This window comes from Mycteria americana, chromosome 3, assembly GCF_035582795.1.
Source record: "Mycteria americana isolate JAX WOST 10 ecotype Jacksonville Zoo and Gardens chromosome 3, USCA_MyAme_1.0, whole genome shotgun sequence".
Lineage (NCBI taxonomy): Eukaryota > Metazoa > Chordata > Aves > Ciconiiformes > Ciconiidae > Mycteria > Mycteria americana.
Genome location: NC_134367.1, coordinates 64,029,453 through 64,043,330, shown reverse-complemented (window position 1 = coordinate 64,043,330; position 13,878 = coordinate 64,029,453). Strand labels below are relative to the sequence as shown.

General features: G+C 39.8%; 1 protein-coding gene across 7 annotated transcripts in view; it reads right to left on the bottom strand.

Annotated features, from left to right (window-relative positions):
* EYA4 (EYA transcriptional coactivator and phosphatase 4) overlaps positions 1-13,878 on the bottom strand; it is a 161,187-nt gene that overhangs the window by 38,475 nt on the left and 108,834 nt on the right. For 6 of the 7 annotated variants that reach the window (XM_075498771.1, XM_075498768.1, XM_075498772.1 and 3 more), the window contains 4 exons: positions 8,714-8,806; positions 2,718-2,784; positions 638-780; positions 357-500 (listed from right to left, as the gene is read on the bottom strand). In XM_075498771.1, the coding sequence (XP_075354886.1) occupies positions 357-500; positions 638-780; positions 2,718-2,784; positions 8,714-8,806 (447 nt within the window). The remainder of the gene's footprint in view (positions 1-356; positions 501-637; positions 781-2,717; positions 2,785-8,713; positions 8,807-13,878) is intronic. The other variant, XM_075498774.1, reaches the window with a different exon arrangement.

Genomic DNA, 13,878 nt, shown 5'->3' with positions numbered 1-13,878 from the left:
TACTCAGACACATGGAAACAAGGAAGAGTGATTTGTGTGTGCTAATAAATACAACAAATGCTTCCAGTCCTGCCATGTGATTTCACCCCATGAAAAAATAAAGGTGCAGATAGGGACTGCATTGCGTGACAGGTCTAAATTAACAGATAGCCAAAATGAATACATATATGCATACCAGCACCGGAAAAAAATACTTAGCTTTAAATTTTAGAGGTAAAAGTAGCTGTCATTGACAAGCGTACTTGCCGGAGTTCACAAAACTGAATGGGAAATACATCATAAATATGTATTTATGGGAAGAGGGGGCCGTCGGCAGCAGCGAGATGGGATGAGCCCTGACGGCGGTGGCTACTCACCTGGCATCTGGTAAGAGTAGGGTGTTTGGCCTGGCTGCGGGGTGGAAAACCCGGGGCTGTAACTGAGGCACCCGCTCTGCAGTGGTGATTGGGTCTGCGAGAGCCCACTTTCCGTCTTGATGCCTGGCAACATTACACCCAAATCTGTATAAGAAATTAATTTTCAACTGATTCTTTAAAATATTTTCTTACAGTTGGGAAAATAAAAAAGAAAGCAAAAAACGTTCACGTCGGCATTGCTCTTATGTCTACGTGAGGTGAAGTAATAAGAGGTCAAATACCGTAAGTGGGTAAGCTGTACGGCTGTCCTGTCTGTGAGTAGGCTGTATAGACCGCTGGTTGCTGCATTCCTGAATACTGGGTTTGTCCGGCATAGGCAGACATTGTTTGAGCTGCTGGTGTAGAAAGAATGTGTGGATAGGGCCTAAATATTAGGAAAAATAGCATTACTGTGGCAACAAATACTTTGTATGTTGATTCAAGCAATAAAGTAAAGAAAAAGGTTTAAAGATGTCCAAAGGCAGTTCATTATTCTGCCAACTGTTCCTCTCCTGGGATTTATTCCATCACCCACTGAAATAAGCTGAAAACCACTCTGGCTCACATTCCCCAGGGCACAGTGTCCTGTCCCATCACTACAATTTAATTCTCAAGCTACTGTGTCCAGCTCCAGGTGGACTGTGCCACCGCTATACAGCTTTGTCCCCTCTCTCCCCTATGGATTTGTCCCCTTTGAGCCGAGATCAGCCTGCTTAAATCAGAAAAGCCCTCATGCTTTTTTAATCCAGTGGAGGGAAAATTGGACGAGAAGAATAAAGGAAATATAGAGGTGAACATTAAAGCTAATACATTATGTCCTCTGTGTATGGTTCTGCTTCAACAGACATCTAGCCTCTGGCTTCAATGGGAGATGGATTGTGCCCATTGAGAGCAGCATGAAAAATATTGACAGCAATACTTTGGTAACCAGATGGGCTTTAAACATTCGGAAAATATGGGCTAGGAAAATAGAATGGAAATAAAAATGGTCTTTTATTTATAAATACTGGGGGTTTATAGAGAGATTGAATAAAATCAAGTTTAAAATTTTTGCCCTCCAGAGTTGCAAAAACATACAGAGAAACATTTGTCTTGGATTGTTTTGTAAGTCAAATAAGACTTTATGGACCAAGGGTTGAATAAACACACTCTGCAGAATTACACTAACTGAAACCTGACCATTAAAAGCCATGACTAAATTTCAGATTCCAATTTTTTTTTATTTTTTCTTCCTAATTAGTTCAGTACAGTTGGCAGCAGTTACTATCAGAAAAGGATTACTCATTAATTTAGATGCCAATATATTATTACAGTAGATTAAAAATTCTATTAAACCTTGTAATGTATTTGGCCAAAAGTATCAGACACAGTTTGCCAAAACCTGTTTTAAGTGGAATAAGGTGGACTGTTCTTAGTTCAGGCATCTACTTTCTGTATCAATAAATATTGACTATCATCATATGAATGCAAATTTGTTAAGGAAACTTGAAAAAGCCTAATCAGCTACAGTTTCAATGTTTTCTCTGTATCAAAGTCACATAGGTAGTTGTAGCAAATACACGGAAACAAATAGATGGCATACTGGAATCAAGCACCCTTGTGCACAAGACTGATCGTAGGACAAGCAAACTAATAGCCTGCCAGCTGCAGCAGTTTCATATAACATCTTCGGTGCTTTTTCCTAAAGTTCCCACTCCTGGATTCATGTGATTGCCCAAGAGTCTGTTTTCCTCAAAAAAATGTGAAAGAAATTTTCTATTCCTAACAACGCCCCTTGGCTTAAAAGTAAAAAAAATGAGATTAAAAGCTAATCCAATTTATTTGATTTTTAAATCTTATGATACCGGAGAAGGAGGAGGAAAGGGTGGTTCATGACTGTGGAATGTTTGGAAGCGTTTGGCAATGCTGGCGCTGGGAGGGTCTGTGACAGGCTTACCCCCCAGTACGCATCTTGCACATGCAATTGTGATTTCTAAATATAAATTGTCTTCTTCAAAATATGTCTGTATACATTGCCAGCACCGTTAAGATGCTGATGTCTGAGAACGTAAGAGTCCGATTTTTTCCTTCTGTGTGTGCAGATATTCAAAGGTATTTCTTGTGCAGTTAATGCCGTACTGCACAGAGTAGGATCTTACTCCGCAGTCATGCGAGGGAAAAAAAGTTGGAGAGAGAACTATAATGGAATCAGTACTGAGGCTTAAGTATTTTCCTTTCTCTCTCTTTCTTCTGCTGATGAACACTTGTTTGCAACAAACCACAGAACTGCCTGCAGCCAAGGTCAATTCCCTATAAAAGACTAGAAGAGGTGCAGACACTAACTTGGAGGGATATATCTGCGGAGAGTACTGGTGCGCTGATCTTGGGCTGTAGCCACTACTTGTTATTACTGCAAAACAGAAAACAAGAGTAGAGCAGTTAGAAACATCATGAGACCAATACAGCCAAACCGCCTGAATACTAATGCAGCAACATTAGCAGAGGCGCTTATTGGAATGGACAGCTTTGCAACAAAGTAGATGTCACCTGAACTGCAACGTCTTAATATAAAAATTAAAAAACTCCCAAATCATTCATCATTGTACAGAAGTCTCTAGTTGGTATGGGTATGTCATGCTTTTTCAGCTTGACTCACATGTTTCTGAATGTATTGCAGAGGCAATTTCATACATAATCTGATCCACACACCATAGATCTTTCAAATTTGCAAGTTGTATTAAAATCAGTAGTTAAAAAGAATCTTGTGATTTAACATATGGCATTGCACGGGATTGAAATAACATACACATACTTTTAAAGTCTCACATTAACAAGTTTAATTTTAATACTGGGTAGGAAAAATACATTTTATATGGGCGTGGTTAATTTTCGTCAGCTTAGGTGATGGAAGATACTGGATTGACTACTAGAAAACAAACACCATTCCTTATCAACAGGCCAAATAGAACATAGCCACTAACAACAATATTTTTATTTCAAAAGTAAGCATAAACAGTCCTGTCCAGTAGCCACCAAAATGTGTATGTCTATACTATCCACAGCTGCATTCTTCCAAGAAAGCTAAGAGAACAATGGTCATATCCCATTAAAATTTCATTCAGAAGCGGTGCTCACGCTGGATTAATTCCAAGTGTTTGGAAGTTTCTCTTTCCTTTAGCCATCTGTCTTGACTAAGACAGATGTATTCCAAATATATGTACTCTAAAGTGTTGAACCAATCCCTTCAGAGCAAATCCATACCAGGCAAACATACAGAGTGTCTTTATTAGGCCATCTGCTGTTCATTCACTTTTCAAAAGATTGAAGTAGTACACAATGAAGCACTGGAATTTCTTTAGTCTAATCAATCATAGCTGTACTTCAAAGTGTACCCTCTTCCTGAGTTGTTCGTAATGGTAGTAGAAATGAACTTTCAGAATTATATAAGTGACAAATAGGTTTAGGTTCCTAACTATTTTATGAAACATGATGTATTTCTACATCCAGGCTTAATTAACGTCTTTGAGATCTACTGCTTTGAACATATGCAGAACTTAATATTTTTAAAGCTATTTTAAATGCATTTAGAACATGTAGGATTTAAAAGGAAAATACAGTAGGAGAAAAACAATTAGCTTCTTTTTAAAATGTGCAGTGGAGTATGGCTTGAAAATTAAGAAGAACTGGATAATAATTTTTGGAACATGTGCCACCAGATTTCGTAAAAGAGTTGCTGATTGAAAAGATATTGAGGGTTTGCCTGTGATGGAAGTCTGCTGAATTTAAGTTTGCGTGGATATTCTTTTTTTTTTGAGAATGCCTTTCCGTGGTTTAAGCTCAATCCACAGAGTGATCCACTAGGTGTGCATACAGCTATTCCCAGAGTTAGACCAACCTACAGCTATAGACTGATCCATAGTCCATAGATCAGTCTACGGACTGATCAACACAATCAGTCCATAGAACTCTAAAGGATGCTCTCAGTTATTTAAGACTTGAAGAGTAATTAGTCTTCCCTGTTGTGTCCCTGTGACCTTTCTAAAGACAAGCAATAGCTAACAGAGTGACCTTGGTGATTCTCAGGGCAAGGAACTTTTGTGATCCATTATCGGCTTGTCGGACCTTTTTTGCCTGTACTGCTCCACTTTTTGTCTGATCATTTGCTGGACGACAGCTCACTTGATTAATCAGTTTAGTTAAAGTACATTTACCAATCCACCTCACCTGATGTAAACTACCAAAAATGAATGACTGTTCATTTAAATCACTTGAGCTATCAAAACCTAATGTTTTTCAGCAAAAACTGTCCTGCCTGCTTTTTTATTCTTTCTGCATATACCTTATTTTATAAATTCAGACAAGAAAATAAAATACTTTTGGAATGTGTCTGGCTTTAAATTTCCCTTTTTTTTTTTCAATTTCCCTGATGATACTACCGGTTTCAGGGAAGAGAGAGAAAAAGCGGCAAGTGCCCCCAAAGTAAATTGTGTACCTTTCAAACTAAAAAGTCTGTTCCTTTCACTCTTTCTCTGGTAGCTTGTCCCACTGATTTGTGCACTACATTTTAAACTGTGAGATGTTTGAGAAACACAGGGTGTAAGACCGACCATAAGAGAACATTATAACTGAGTAGAGCCTGTGGACTATGCCTGCATCTCACAGATCAGATCGGTAATTCTCAGGGTTATCAAAACAACTTTCACTGCTGGATAGCCTCCTAACTCTACTTCTGAGGGCTGTTGGCAACGGAGGAGATGGCGGAGGCAGGTTGTTATGGTGTTTATAACTGTGCCACGTTATATAGCCATTTATATGAATAGGGCTAAACACTGCTTTATGTTGCTTATATTAAACACAAAATCAAAACTGTTTCTTCTCTGAAAAACGCAAATATTTCTAAGACTTCACTACCTGAATTTACCAGAAGAATGCTCTTCAGGGCAGGTATAAGGCCCTTGATTTCTCAAGTCCCACTACAGCGCTGAGGGTGTATTCCAGTCCCCACTAACATTGATTCACAGAGGGGACAAGAAGCTGACAGCCAGCTCTTACCAGTTACCCTGTTAGCTCAACTGGCCAAGGTGGATGTGGAGAATTTAAACGACTATAAACTGTTCTGATAGCATGTGTTGGGTTCCGTATATTAACACAGGCTGGAATTTTGTATTTTTTCGTTACGCATCTGGAAAATTCTGTGCAAAGAGGTTAGGTTAAAAGGATCTCGTTTAAATAAAATATCACAATGTCTACACACAAGGGGACCAAACAGAGGCTATACAGCAGTGGCGCTTCCTAACTTCGCCTTTACAGCCTTCAGAAATTTTTTTCTCTATCCTTTTTGTGTGTAATAAATACTAAGTAAAAAGGATGATGAGGACATCAAATGCCTCTCTCGCCGCTCCATTGAAATGATAAACAGTTCTCAAATTAATCCAGTATTGTAAGCAATATAAACACAAGAATGCATGCACTCCCAGGACAGCAGCTGCAGCAAATTCAAGAGTATGAAAATGCTCAGTTCAAGGCTGTTCAGCTCTCCACATCCTGTGAATACCCACCCCAATGGGAGTCTGCTGCAGGAGCACAAAGCTCCAAACTGAGTACACCGATATTAATTACCAACTGTCATTCTTTGAAGAAAAAGGAGGAGGAAGAGGGGTGCGCAACGTGACTCTCCACCTTGCCAAGAGGCACGGTTTCTCCCAGGGGCAGCTCTGCAGGATGGAGGGACCGGAGCACTGAGCGTGAGCTGCAACACGTGAGCTGCACCCTGAGCAGGAGCTTGCCCAACGGCCTGGGCAAGGCCACCGCGGCAACTGCCACTCTAAATTCAAGAGATCTATGTGCTTTGGTTTTCAACTTTTCAATCAAAAATCGGGCTTCATCACAGTTACCTGTGAAGCCTAATCTGTCTCTCCTGCCCTATACCTCGCACAGTCTGTTTGACCATCGCTTTCTGTGTTACAGCTGGTCAGTAGGGACAGAGCTGGCTACTTTACACCCCACAGGGCTCGTTCAGCCTTCTGTTCGGCTCCAGGACACGTCACGGGTTTTGATTGCCCTTGGAGCATGGAAATCAATTTTAATGGGTAGAATATTTGAAGGAGAGGATTTCTGCATGGCAGGCTCTCAAATGGGTCTCAGCACAAGGATTTCTCTTTTCACCCATGTCCCATTTCATAAAATACTTAATAACATACCTAAATCCTTCCCTACTCAACAAAGGATGCTCGAGTCCTTCTGACCTATGCTTGTATAAGACAAGAGTAGGTGATATCCCTGCTAGTGGCCTATATGGCTAGGCATCCTCACGAAATGAGCCCACAGGTGCTCTGAAAGCTGCAGGAAAGTACTAGCATTATCCCCTTGTCACAGTTGGGAATAACACACGTATGTCACTGGTTATTAGGAAAAAACAAACTGTTCAGTGTTGGGCTTTGTTATGCATTATTTTCAATTGCAGCTGGTTTGTCTGAAATGACATCTTTCTACTAGTCAGTATTTATTGTCTTTGGCAACCCATTAAACTTCCCAAATAACCAGTTAGGTTAAAAAGTCAGAGACATACTTTTTCAGGGAGTTTTTAGTGTTCTTTAGCACTTCTTCCCCAAAACTGAGCCAACCAAATTGTCCAATTTGCAAGTACCAGTAAAAGGCAAGCGTGAAAGTAATGGATTTACTCTTTATGAAAGGCTCAGTGCCTTACCAAGGCAGCTCTGCGTCTCGCTCTGGAGAGGAAGACTGCACATCGCCCAGACAGGCAGACTATTGATTTCCCGCTGTGAATGACCATACTCATTTAATACTTGGGTTTGTGGCCTAAACTGAGAATCAGGTTCATATTTCTTTCGAGTATGCAGGTGGCTAACAGACAAAAATTATTGTGTAAGGCTCAAATTCCTGCCTTTTTTTGGAGGCACTGATTGTTTCCAAATCTCCAAAGTGTAGAGATCTCAACACTTCTTTTGAAGTCAATGGAAGCTAACGGGTGAGTGGCACCTGGGGAAATCAAGCTGTTACTTAGCTATCTCTGCCTGAACTGGAGGCTGCAATTTTTGGCACCCCTTCATGAAAATGTTGTCTTAGCCATGTTTTACACATGGAATCCAACTCAGATGTCTTAAATACATGGCAGAACCTGATAAAATTTCACCAACAATGACACAACCATATAGATGGTTGGACATTGTATAATCTGTAATCATTACTAATACAATTTTAGGATAGAGTAACAACAAAGTGAAAAAGAAACGCTATTTTTTAGCCAAGACTATTAATTTTTTTATGGAACTTGTAAGACTTTATGTTGATGGAGTTCCTTTCAGTATAATCATAATGAGGACAATGTTTTCATTTTTTCTAATCAGAAATAGTAGACACTTGCTTTACATCTCACAAAAGACCTTTTCTTCAGGCACTGAATTTGTTATAAATACTTCAGAGTATATCTGCATTTACTGATGCCTAAAAAACAATTCCAGAAACATAAACTCAATTTTTAAAATATTTCCATTACACAGAAACACTGTGATTTCCAAAATATTTTAAATAGGGCTTGACTACCTAAGTCTACCAAAGTAATAGCAGTATCAGTCTGGAGTGGCGATTCCTGGCTTCAGTGACATTTCAGTCAGGCCATCACTGAAGTGGTATTTTCAGATGCAAAATTTATTCTCCCCCCTCTCCTTGTTAATATTATTATCAGCAGGATTCAGCTTAATGATTAGAAGGCAGATTATATGTACATTTCCATCGGTCGTCACCTTTTAATAATTTATAGGAATCTACTTAAAAATTGCTGTTTGTTTGAATTTTTTAGGAAGAAGTAACTGAAGCTTATGATTATTTAAAGTAAAATATAGACTCCATTTTCATGGAAAGAAAGTAGCTTATGGCAATCTGGTCAGTGTTTAAACTAACACACTGCTGATAGGAATAAAAATATTAGCACTGAAATATAACCCTTAAGATTTTAAATTTTACAAATCAGAATGGCTGTTACAAATACAACCCATTTTTTTACTTCCTAAGATTTTACCAGACTAACACTGAGAAAAATCTACAGTACAATAAGATTTTTGCATACAGTAATCGTCTTAGGCATCATTAAAGCTTCCTTAAGATCATAGCTCATGAAAACTAGATTTTCATTTACAAAAATGAAAATGCTGTCATTATTATTATTATTATTATCATTATTATTATTATTATGTATTAAAATGTTACTTTATTGTAGTTGTTTAAAGATTGCTTCCATGCAGTGAAATGTTCATTAGTGAAGGTTATTAAATGCTATATTAATGTGCAACTAACAATACGTGATCTTATTATGGCTTTACCTGACCCAGTAAAAGTGTCAAGCGATCCATCTCCAGTTGTTGTTGTTGTTTCACTGCTGTTCATGGGCTCTGTTTTGACTGCAAGAAGAGACACTACATAGAAGAATAAGTAGACATGAGATTTGACTTCTTGGAGTCTTCACGCCAGCCTCGCCAGCGGTAGTCCAGCTAGAACAAGCATGCGGTGCAATAGCTTCGACCTGCCCTCTACCACCGTATTGAGACAATCTGCACTTGCTCCGTCTGGAATGGCCATGCATCTACATAGCTTTTTATCTGTGCTTTTGTCTATCTACTGGTTTTAGCAACTGGAATATCTTCTGGGGAGATTTCAACATAAATCGAATTGATTCTGACAATTCCCTAAGAGTAGCAGAGAGGAAAGAAACATTCGCTGTCAAGCGATGTAGCACATAACAAAAAGAGTTTTGCCTGACAAGTGAAACAATAGTAATAATATGGTTTCGTGCTCGTATAGAAGCAAATTACTTTCACAGTGCCAGCATTCTGCCTTTCCCCTTCCCCTTTTACAGAGTCTGTGGGGGGCTTTTTGAGCTAGGTCACCAACAAGCAATTTTCCATAAATGAAGAGAGAAGTTTGAAAGACAAAAAGCAAAAGAACTGGAGTAGGACACAAACGACAGCCACGACAAATCAGCTTCTAACTCAGAGGTTACCGAACCTTTGGGTCCACTCTGAACTCAAATTACTTCTTACGGATTATGATCCGAGCTGTAACTGAAAGCACCACAGAGGCAATCTAGACTTTATAGTTTAGTATGTCACCTGAACAGACCATCTGGCATGGACTTTTGTAATGGAGTTTGGGAACCACCCTTCTAATTGATGTGGCAAGACACAGTGGTACAGAATGCACCGCAGCTTTTATTAGATGTTTGACTGGCAAACGTGGAAACCATCAAAATATTATCACAATTGCTTTGCGAAGGTCAGTTAGGGGTCTGTGTGAGCATTTATCACACATATACCAGCAACTTGCTTATAGATACCACAGGACCGGTCGCTGCCCGGGGGCGCAGAGCGAAGTGGCAATGAGGACCTGCATGGGCCACTGCTGTGGTCATACGCCAGGTACGGAAATTCCAAGGACGCAGTCTGGGATTTGTGGAGAAGCCTTTGCTGTGACAGCCGGGCTGGCAGAACCCCCCAGCAGGTCTAACATATGCCAAGCAAAGGCATTTTCTGCCAGCTAGTTACCTGACACCTCTGAGGGACATCAGCTAAGCTGACCAAAGCTCTCCTCTGTCAACATCACTGCATCCATGTTTGACTTCACTGGCAATAGTAAGGGGAGGGGGGCAGTTTCGTGTTCGGAGCTGGCAATGTATTTACAAACTATGGCTCAGATTCAAGTCACCTAACTTAAGCATATAAATTAGGTGCATACTAATCTCCCTTCATGTCCAGCTGAGAAAGAGAGGTACTTCCAGAGGGAGATCCAGTCCAAATACAGCCTGAGCTACCCTCGAGTTCGCCATCCCTCTTACCGTCTGTAGATGAAAAGGTAGTGGACGAGCTAAATAAAGGGTTTGGCTTTCTCACGGGAAAACACCACCTACAGACCCATTCTGCTATTCCTCCCTGTGCCTGTGAGCACACCGAGGAGCTCACGGGGAACTGCACAGCCATCGATACAGCCGCCTGTGACCGGCCCGGCGTGAGTCACCGCTCCTGCGATACCTCACCCGACCTCCCGTCACACCGCTCAAGGGATCTTGCCCCAGTAAGTCATACGGGATGCTGCAGATGTCTACACTTGCACAAGTGACCTACGCTGAATTCAAAGGGACACCCGTCAAGTAGGGAGCATTTGGGAAATCGGGATGTATTGGTCTCTGTGACAGGGAGAGTGCCCTGCCGTGTCGCCGGTGCCCCAGTGCTACGGAAACCAAGCAGCACTTTCTTACACAAGTTATACAGTTGTATCTCTCCATTTACTGGGCGAGATTAAAAAATATTTGAATGTGTGTCTTTTAAATGTAGACTTCTCTCATTATGGTTTGTCTTCAATAAAACTGCCACACCCATACATTCTCCCTGCAAGCAGCAGGATATTAATTCAATACGAAATCATCAGCGAAGAATTTTAGCCACATTTTTTCGAGCGGCTGTGCACTCCTTGTCATTTTTCAGGCTATTATCTTCTGATTTAAAAAAAAAAGCTGTGACAAAAATTACACAAAATGAACAAATTCATTCATAAGAGTAATCAACCATTCCCATTTCTCTATTTAGATGAGAAAGATGTGACTTTATTTTCATCAGCTCAATAGAATATACCTCAAGAAAAAGCTTAAGGGTCATTTGTCACAGAACAATTGCCTCCACTGAACCTCAGGCCTCTCAGTCATGTGGAACACGTATTGTTGCCTGAGGCATGAAAAGTAACTAAATTAATTTGTTTTCTGATTACTATATACAGATGTCTGTATGTACTTCAGTAGGAGAATGAAAAATCATACTGAGATGGAAAGATTTGTATTTTCCCCTCTGAAGATCTTTGGTCATATTTTACTTTCTAAGATGCATGTCTCCCTTCTCTGCAGGGTATGGACATCTACTTACATGAAAAAACCTACTTTTTAGCACCGTTATCTGTTTCTATTCAAGAAGGTATTCCACTACTGCCCATACTGAGCTACAAACCTATGCTCAGTATTGCATCCAGAAAGTTATGTGCCTAACTGTTTTATTTAACAAAAACTTCAGTAATGAACTGAAATGTTTACTTTAGAGTTGTATCTAGTTCTGGATAATGCCAGCTGCAGTGCACTTCCATCAGCACCAATAGTCACCATCTTTTTCTCTCCCTGTCAAGCAGAAAAGGATCTAAAACAAAAGAAACTCTCTCATGTACTTAACTTGAGGAAAAACATCATATTGGCACTGTGTTTTGTTGAAAAATACACATAGAAAGTATTTTTATATGTGCTTGATTTTAAACAGTCCTACTTTGTCACATTCAGATTTTATCACAGTAAGGAATTCATCAAGGTCTTTCCTCAGTGTAGCTAGACAGCTAGACATTTGGACTATTACCTTTCTTTCTTATGTTGCATTTCATTAAACCAAGGGGGAAAAAGCACAAAGCTAACTAAAAAAAAAAACCCAAAGAATTCTAACGTCAGATCAAAACCCCAGGAACATTTAAAGCTGAAATCAAAATAAAAGCTGACACCAATTAAAAGCCCAGAATCATCCCTATGTTTCCCGCATGTGAGATAAAGTGTGGTTCTGATACTACTATGGCAACCGCTCTAGACATAATGCAAAGACTAAGTTTGAACAAGCATTTTGGATGAATACTTTAACGACTATACATTCAATATTCTATTTTTTAAAGTTTGGATTCGTTTTAATTTTTTTTACATATTGGAGGAGTAATAATCAAATAATAAAAGCGTAAGATAAAATGAAAAGCAATCTCAAGCTGGAAATACATTTGAGTGATGCTAACAGCCAAAGACTGCACATGCTAACAGAGTAGAGCTACCACGATGGTCAGGGGCTGGGGTATACGATGTACAAGGACAGAGAGAAGAAGCTGGGCTTGTTCTGTCCTAGGAAGAGAAGGCTGAGGGGAGAGCTAATTGCTGCCTGCAGCTATCTAATGGGAAGGTGCAAAGATGACAAAGGACAAAGGCACACTCTTCTCTAATGGTGCCCTGTGAAATGACAGGAGGCAACAGACACAAGCTGCAGCAAGGGAAAAATCCGATTAGATGGAAGAGAAAAATTCTTCGCCATGAGAATAGTCAGGCCCTGGGACAGGAGCCCAGAGAGGCTGTGGCACCTCCACCTTGGAGATATTCAACACTCGACTAGACGATTCCTTGAGCAACATGATCTAACAGCAAAGTTGGCCCTGCTCTGAGCAGGGGTTGGCCCAGCTGACCTCCAGGGATCCCTTCCAAACTTAATTATTCTAAGACAAACTCAGAATACAGCTCCCAACAGGCAACAGCTTCTACAACGTAAGTTCTTCACCTGATGAAAGGACTTAGCAGACCAACGTGACTACTACTCTGCCAACCTCTTTTTTTTCCTAAAGAACCTAAGAAAATGAACACAGAGTTTTAAGGGCAACAGATACTACTACTACGCATGAAGCAGGACAAGCAAGTGCAATAGCTATTAGAGCAAACAAGTCTGACTAAAAGCTCATGTAAAACAATAAACCACGCAGCTTGTCACAGGAACGATTTTCCTCTTTCTTTTAGCAAGCCTTAAGGGTTTTCCTAGGAATACACCCAACTAGAAGCACAGATCTAAACCTTCTACTGCTTATGGAAAATCAGATTTAATGCAAGTAATGCAAGGACTTTCACATTACATTTCCTCACTACTGATAATTAGTACTTAAATTATTACCTTCCACATTTATCTGAACATGCTGAACAGTTAACTGAGGTGACAGACTTAAGTTAGCTCAGTCCTTCCTCAACCTTAAATTCTTGTAACTGAGCAGGAGCATTCACATGGAATCAGGTATTCTAGTGCAAATGATCTTTTGTGCTTAAGTCTGAACTTTTTGGGGGGTAAATTCTCTCTGGATATGTTGCTTACAAATGGCAAGCTAACTCTGAGGATTTTTTTAAAAGGAAACTTTTTGAGATCTTCCTTCTTTAGTCCAAACCTGCACAGCTTAAGCACCCGTGTAGAGAGTCATGGTGATGCATGTTTACACCTACGATTAATCCCATATGTACTGCAACAGTGTCACATATATAATTATTATTTATCATTATAACTCATAACAATTAATAATACTTGAGAGGAAACTCATAAATGAAAACAACGGCTTGGAAAATTTGGCCAAATGTTTGTAATGTGGAAAGTTACATGCAGTGGCACACTAGACATAAGCTTTAATTAATACTGAAAGTAGTAGTAGGAGTAGTAACAATGATGTCAACCTTGATTTGTGCTCAGGTAATCATGCAATGTTGTACCTAAAAATAAAAGAAAAACAAATGGGCATTCTGTGGAAAATCCATTGGTCTGACTTTCAGCAATGCTGACTACTGGCAGTTCCCAGCAATGTTGATTACCATGGGGCTCTCCCAGTCTCTCAGAGCATGTCAACAGTTAAGCTAATTTTAAGGGGGTTAAACTCTCCTTGCTCATCAAATGGCTTTCAAAGT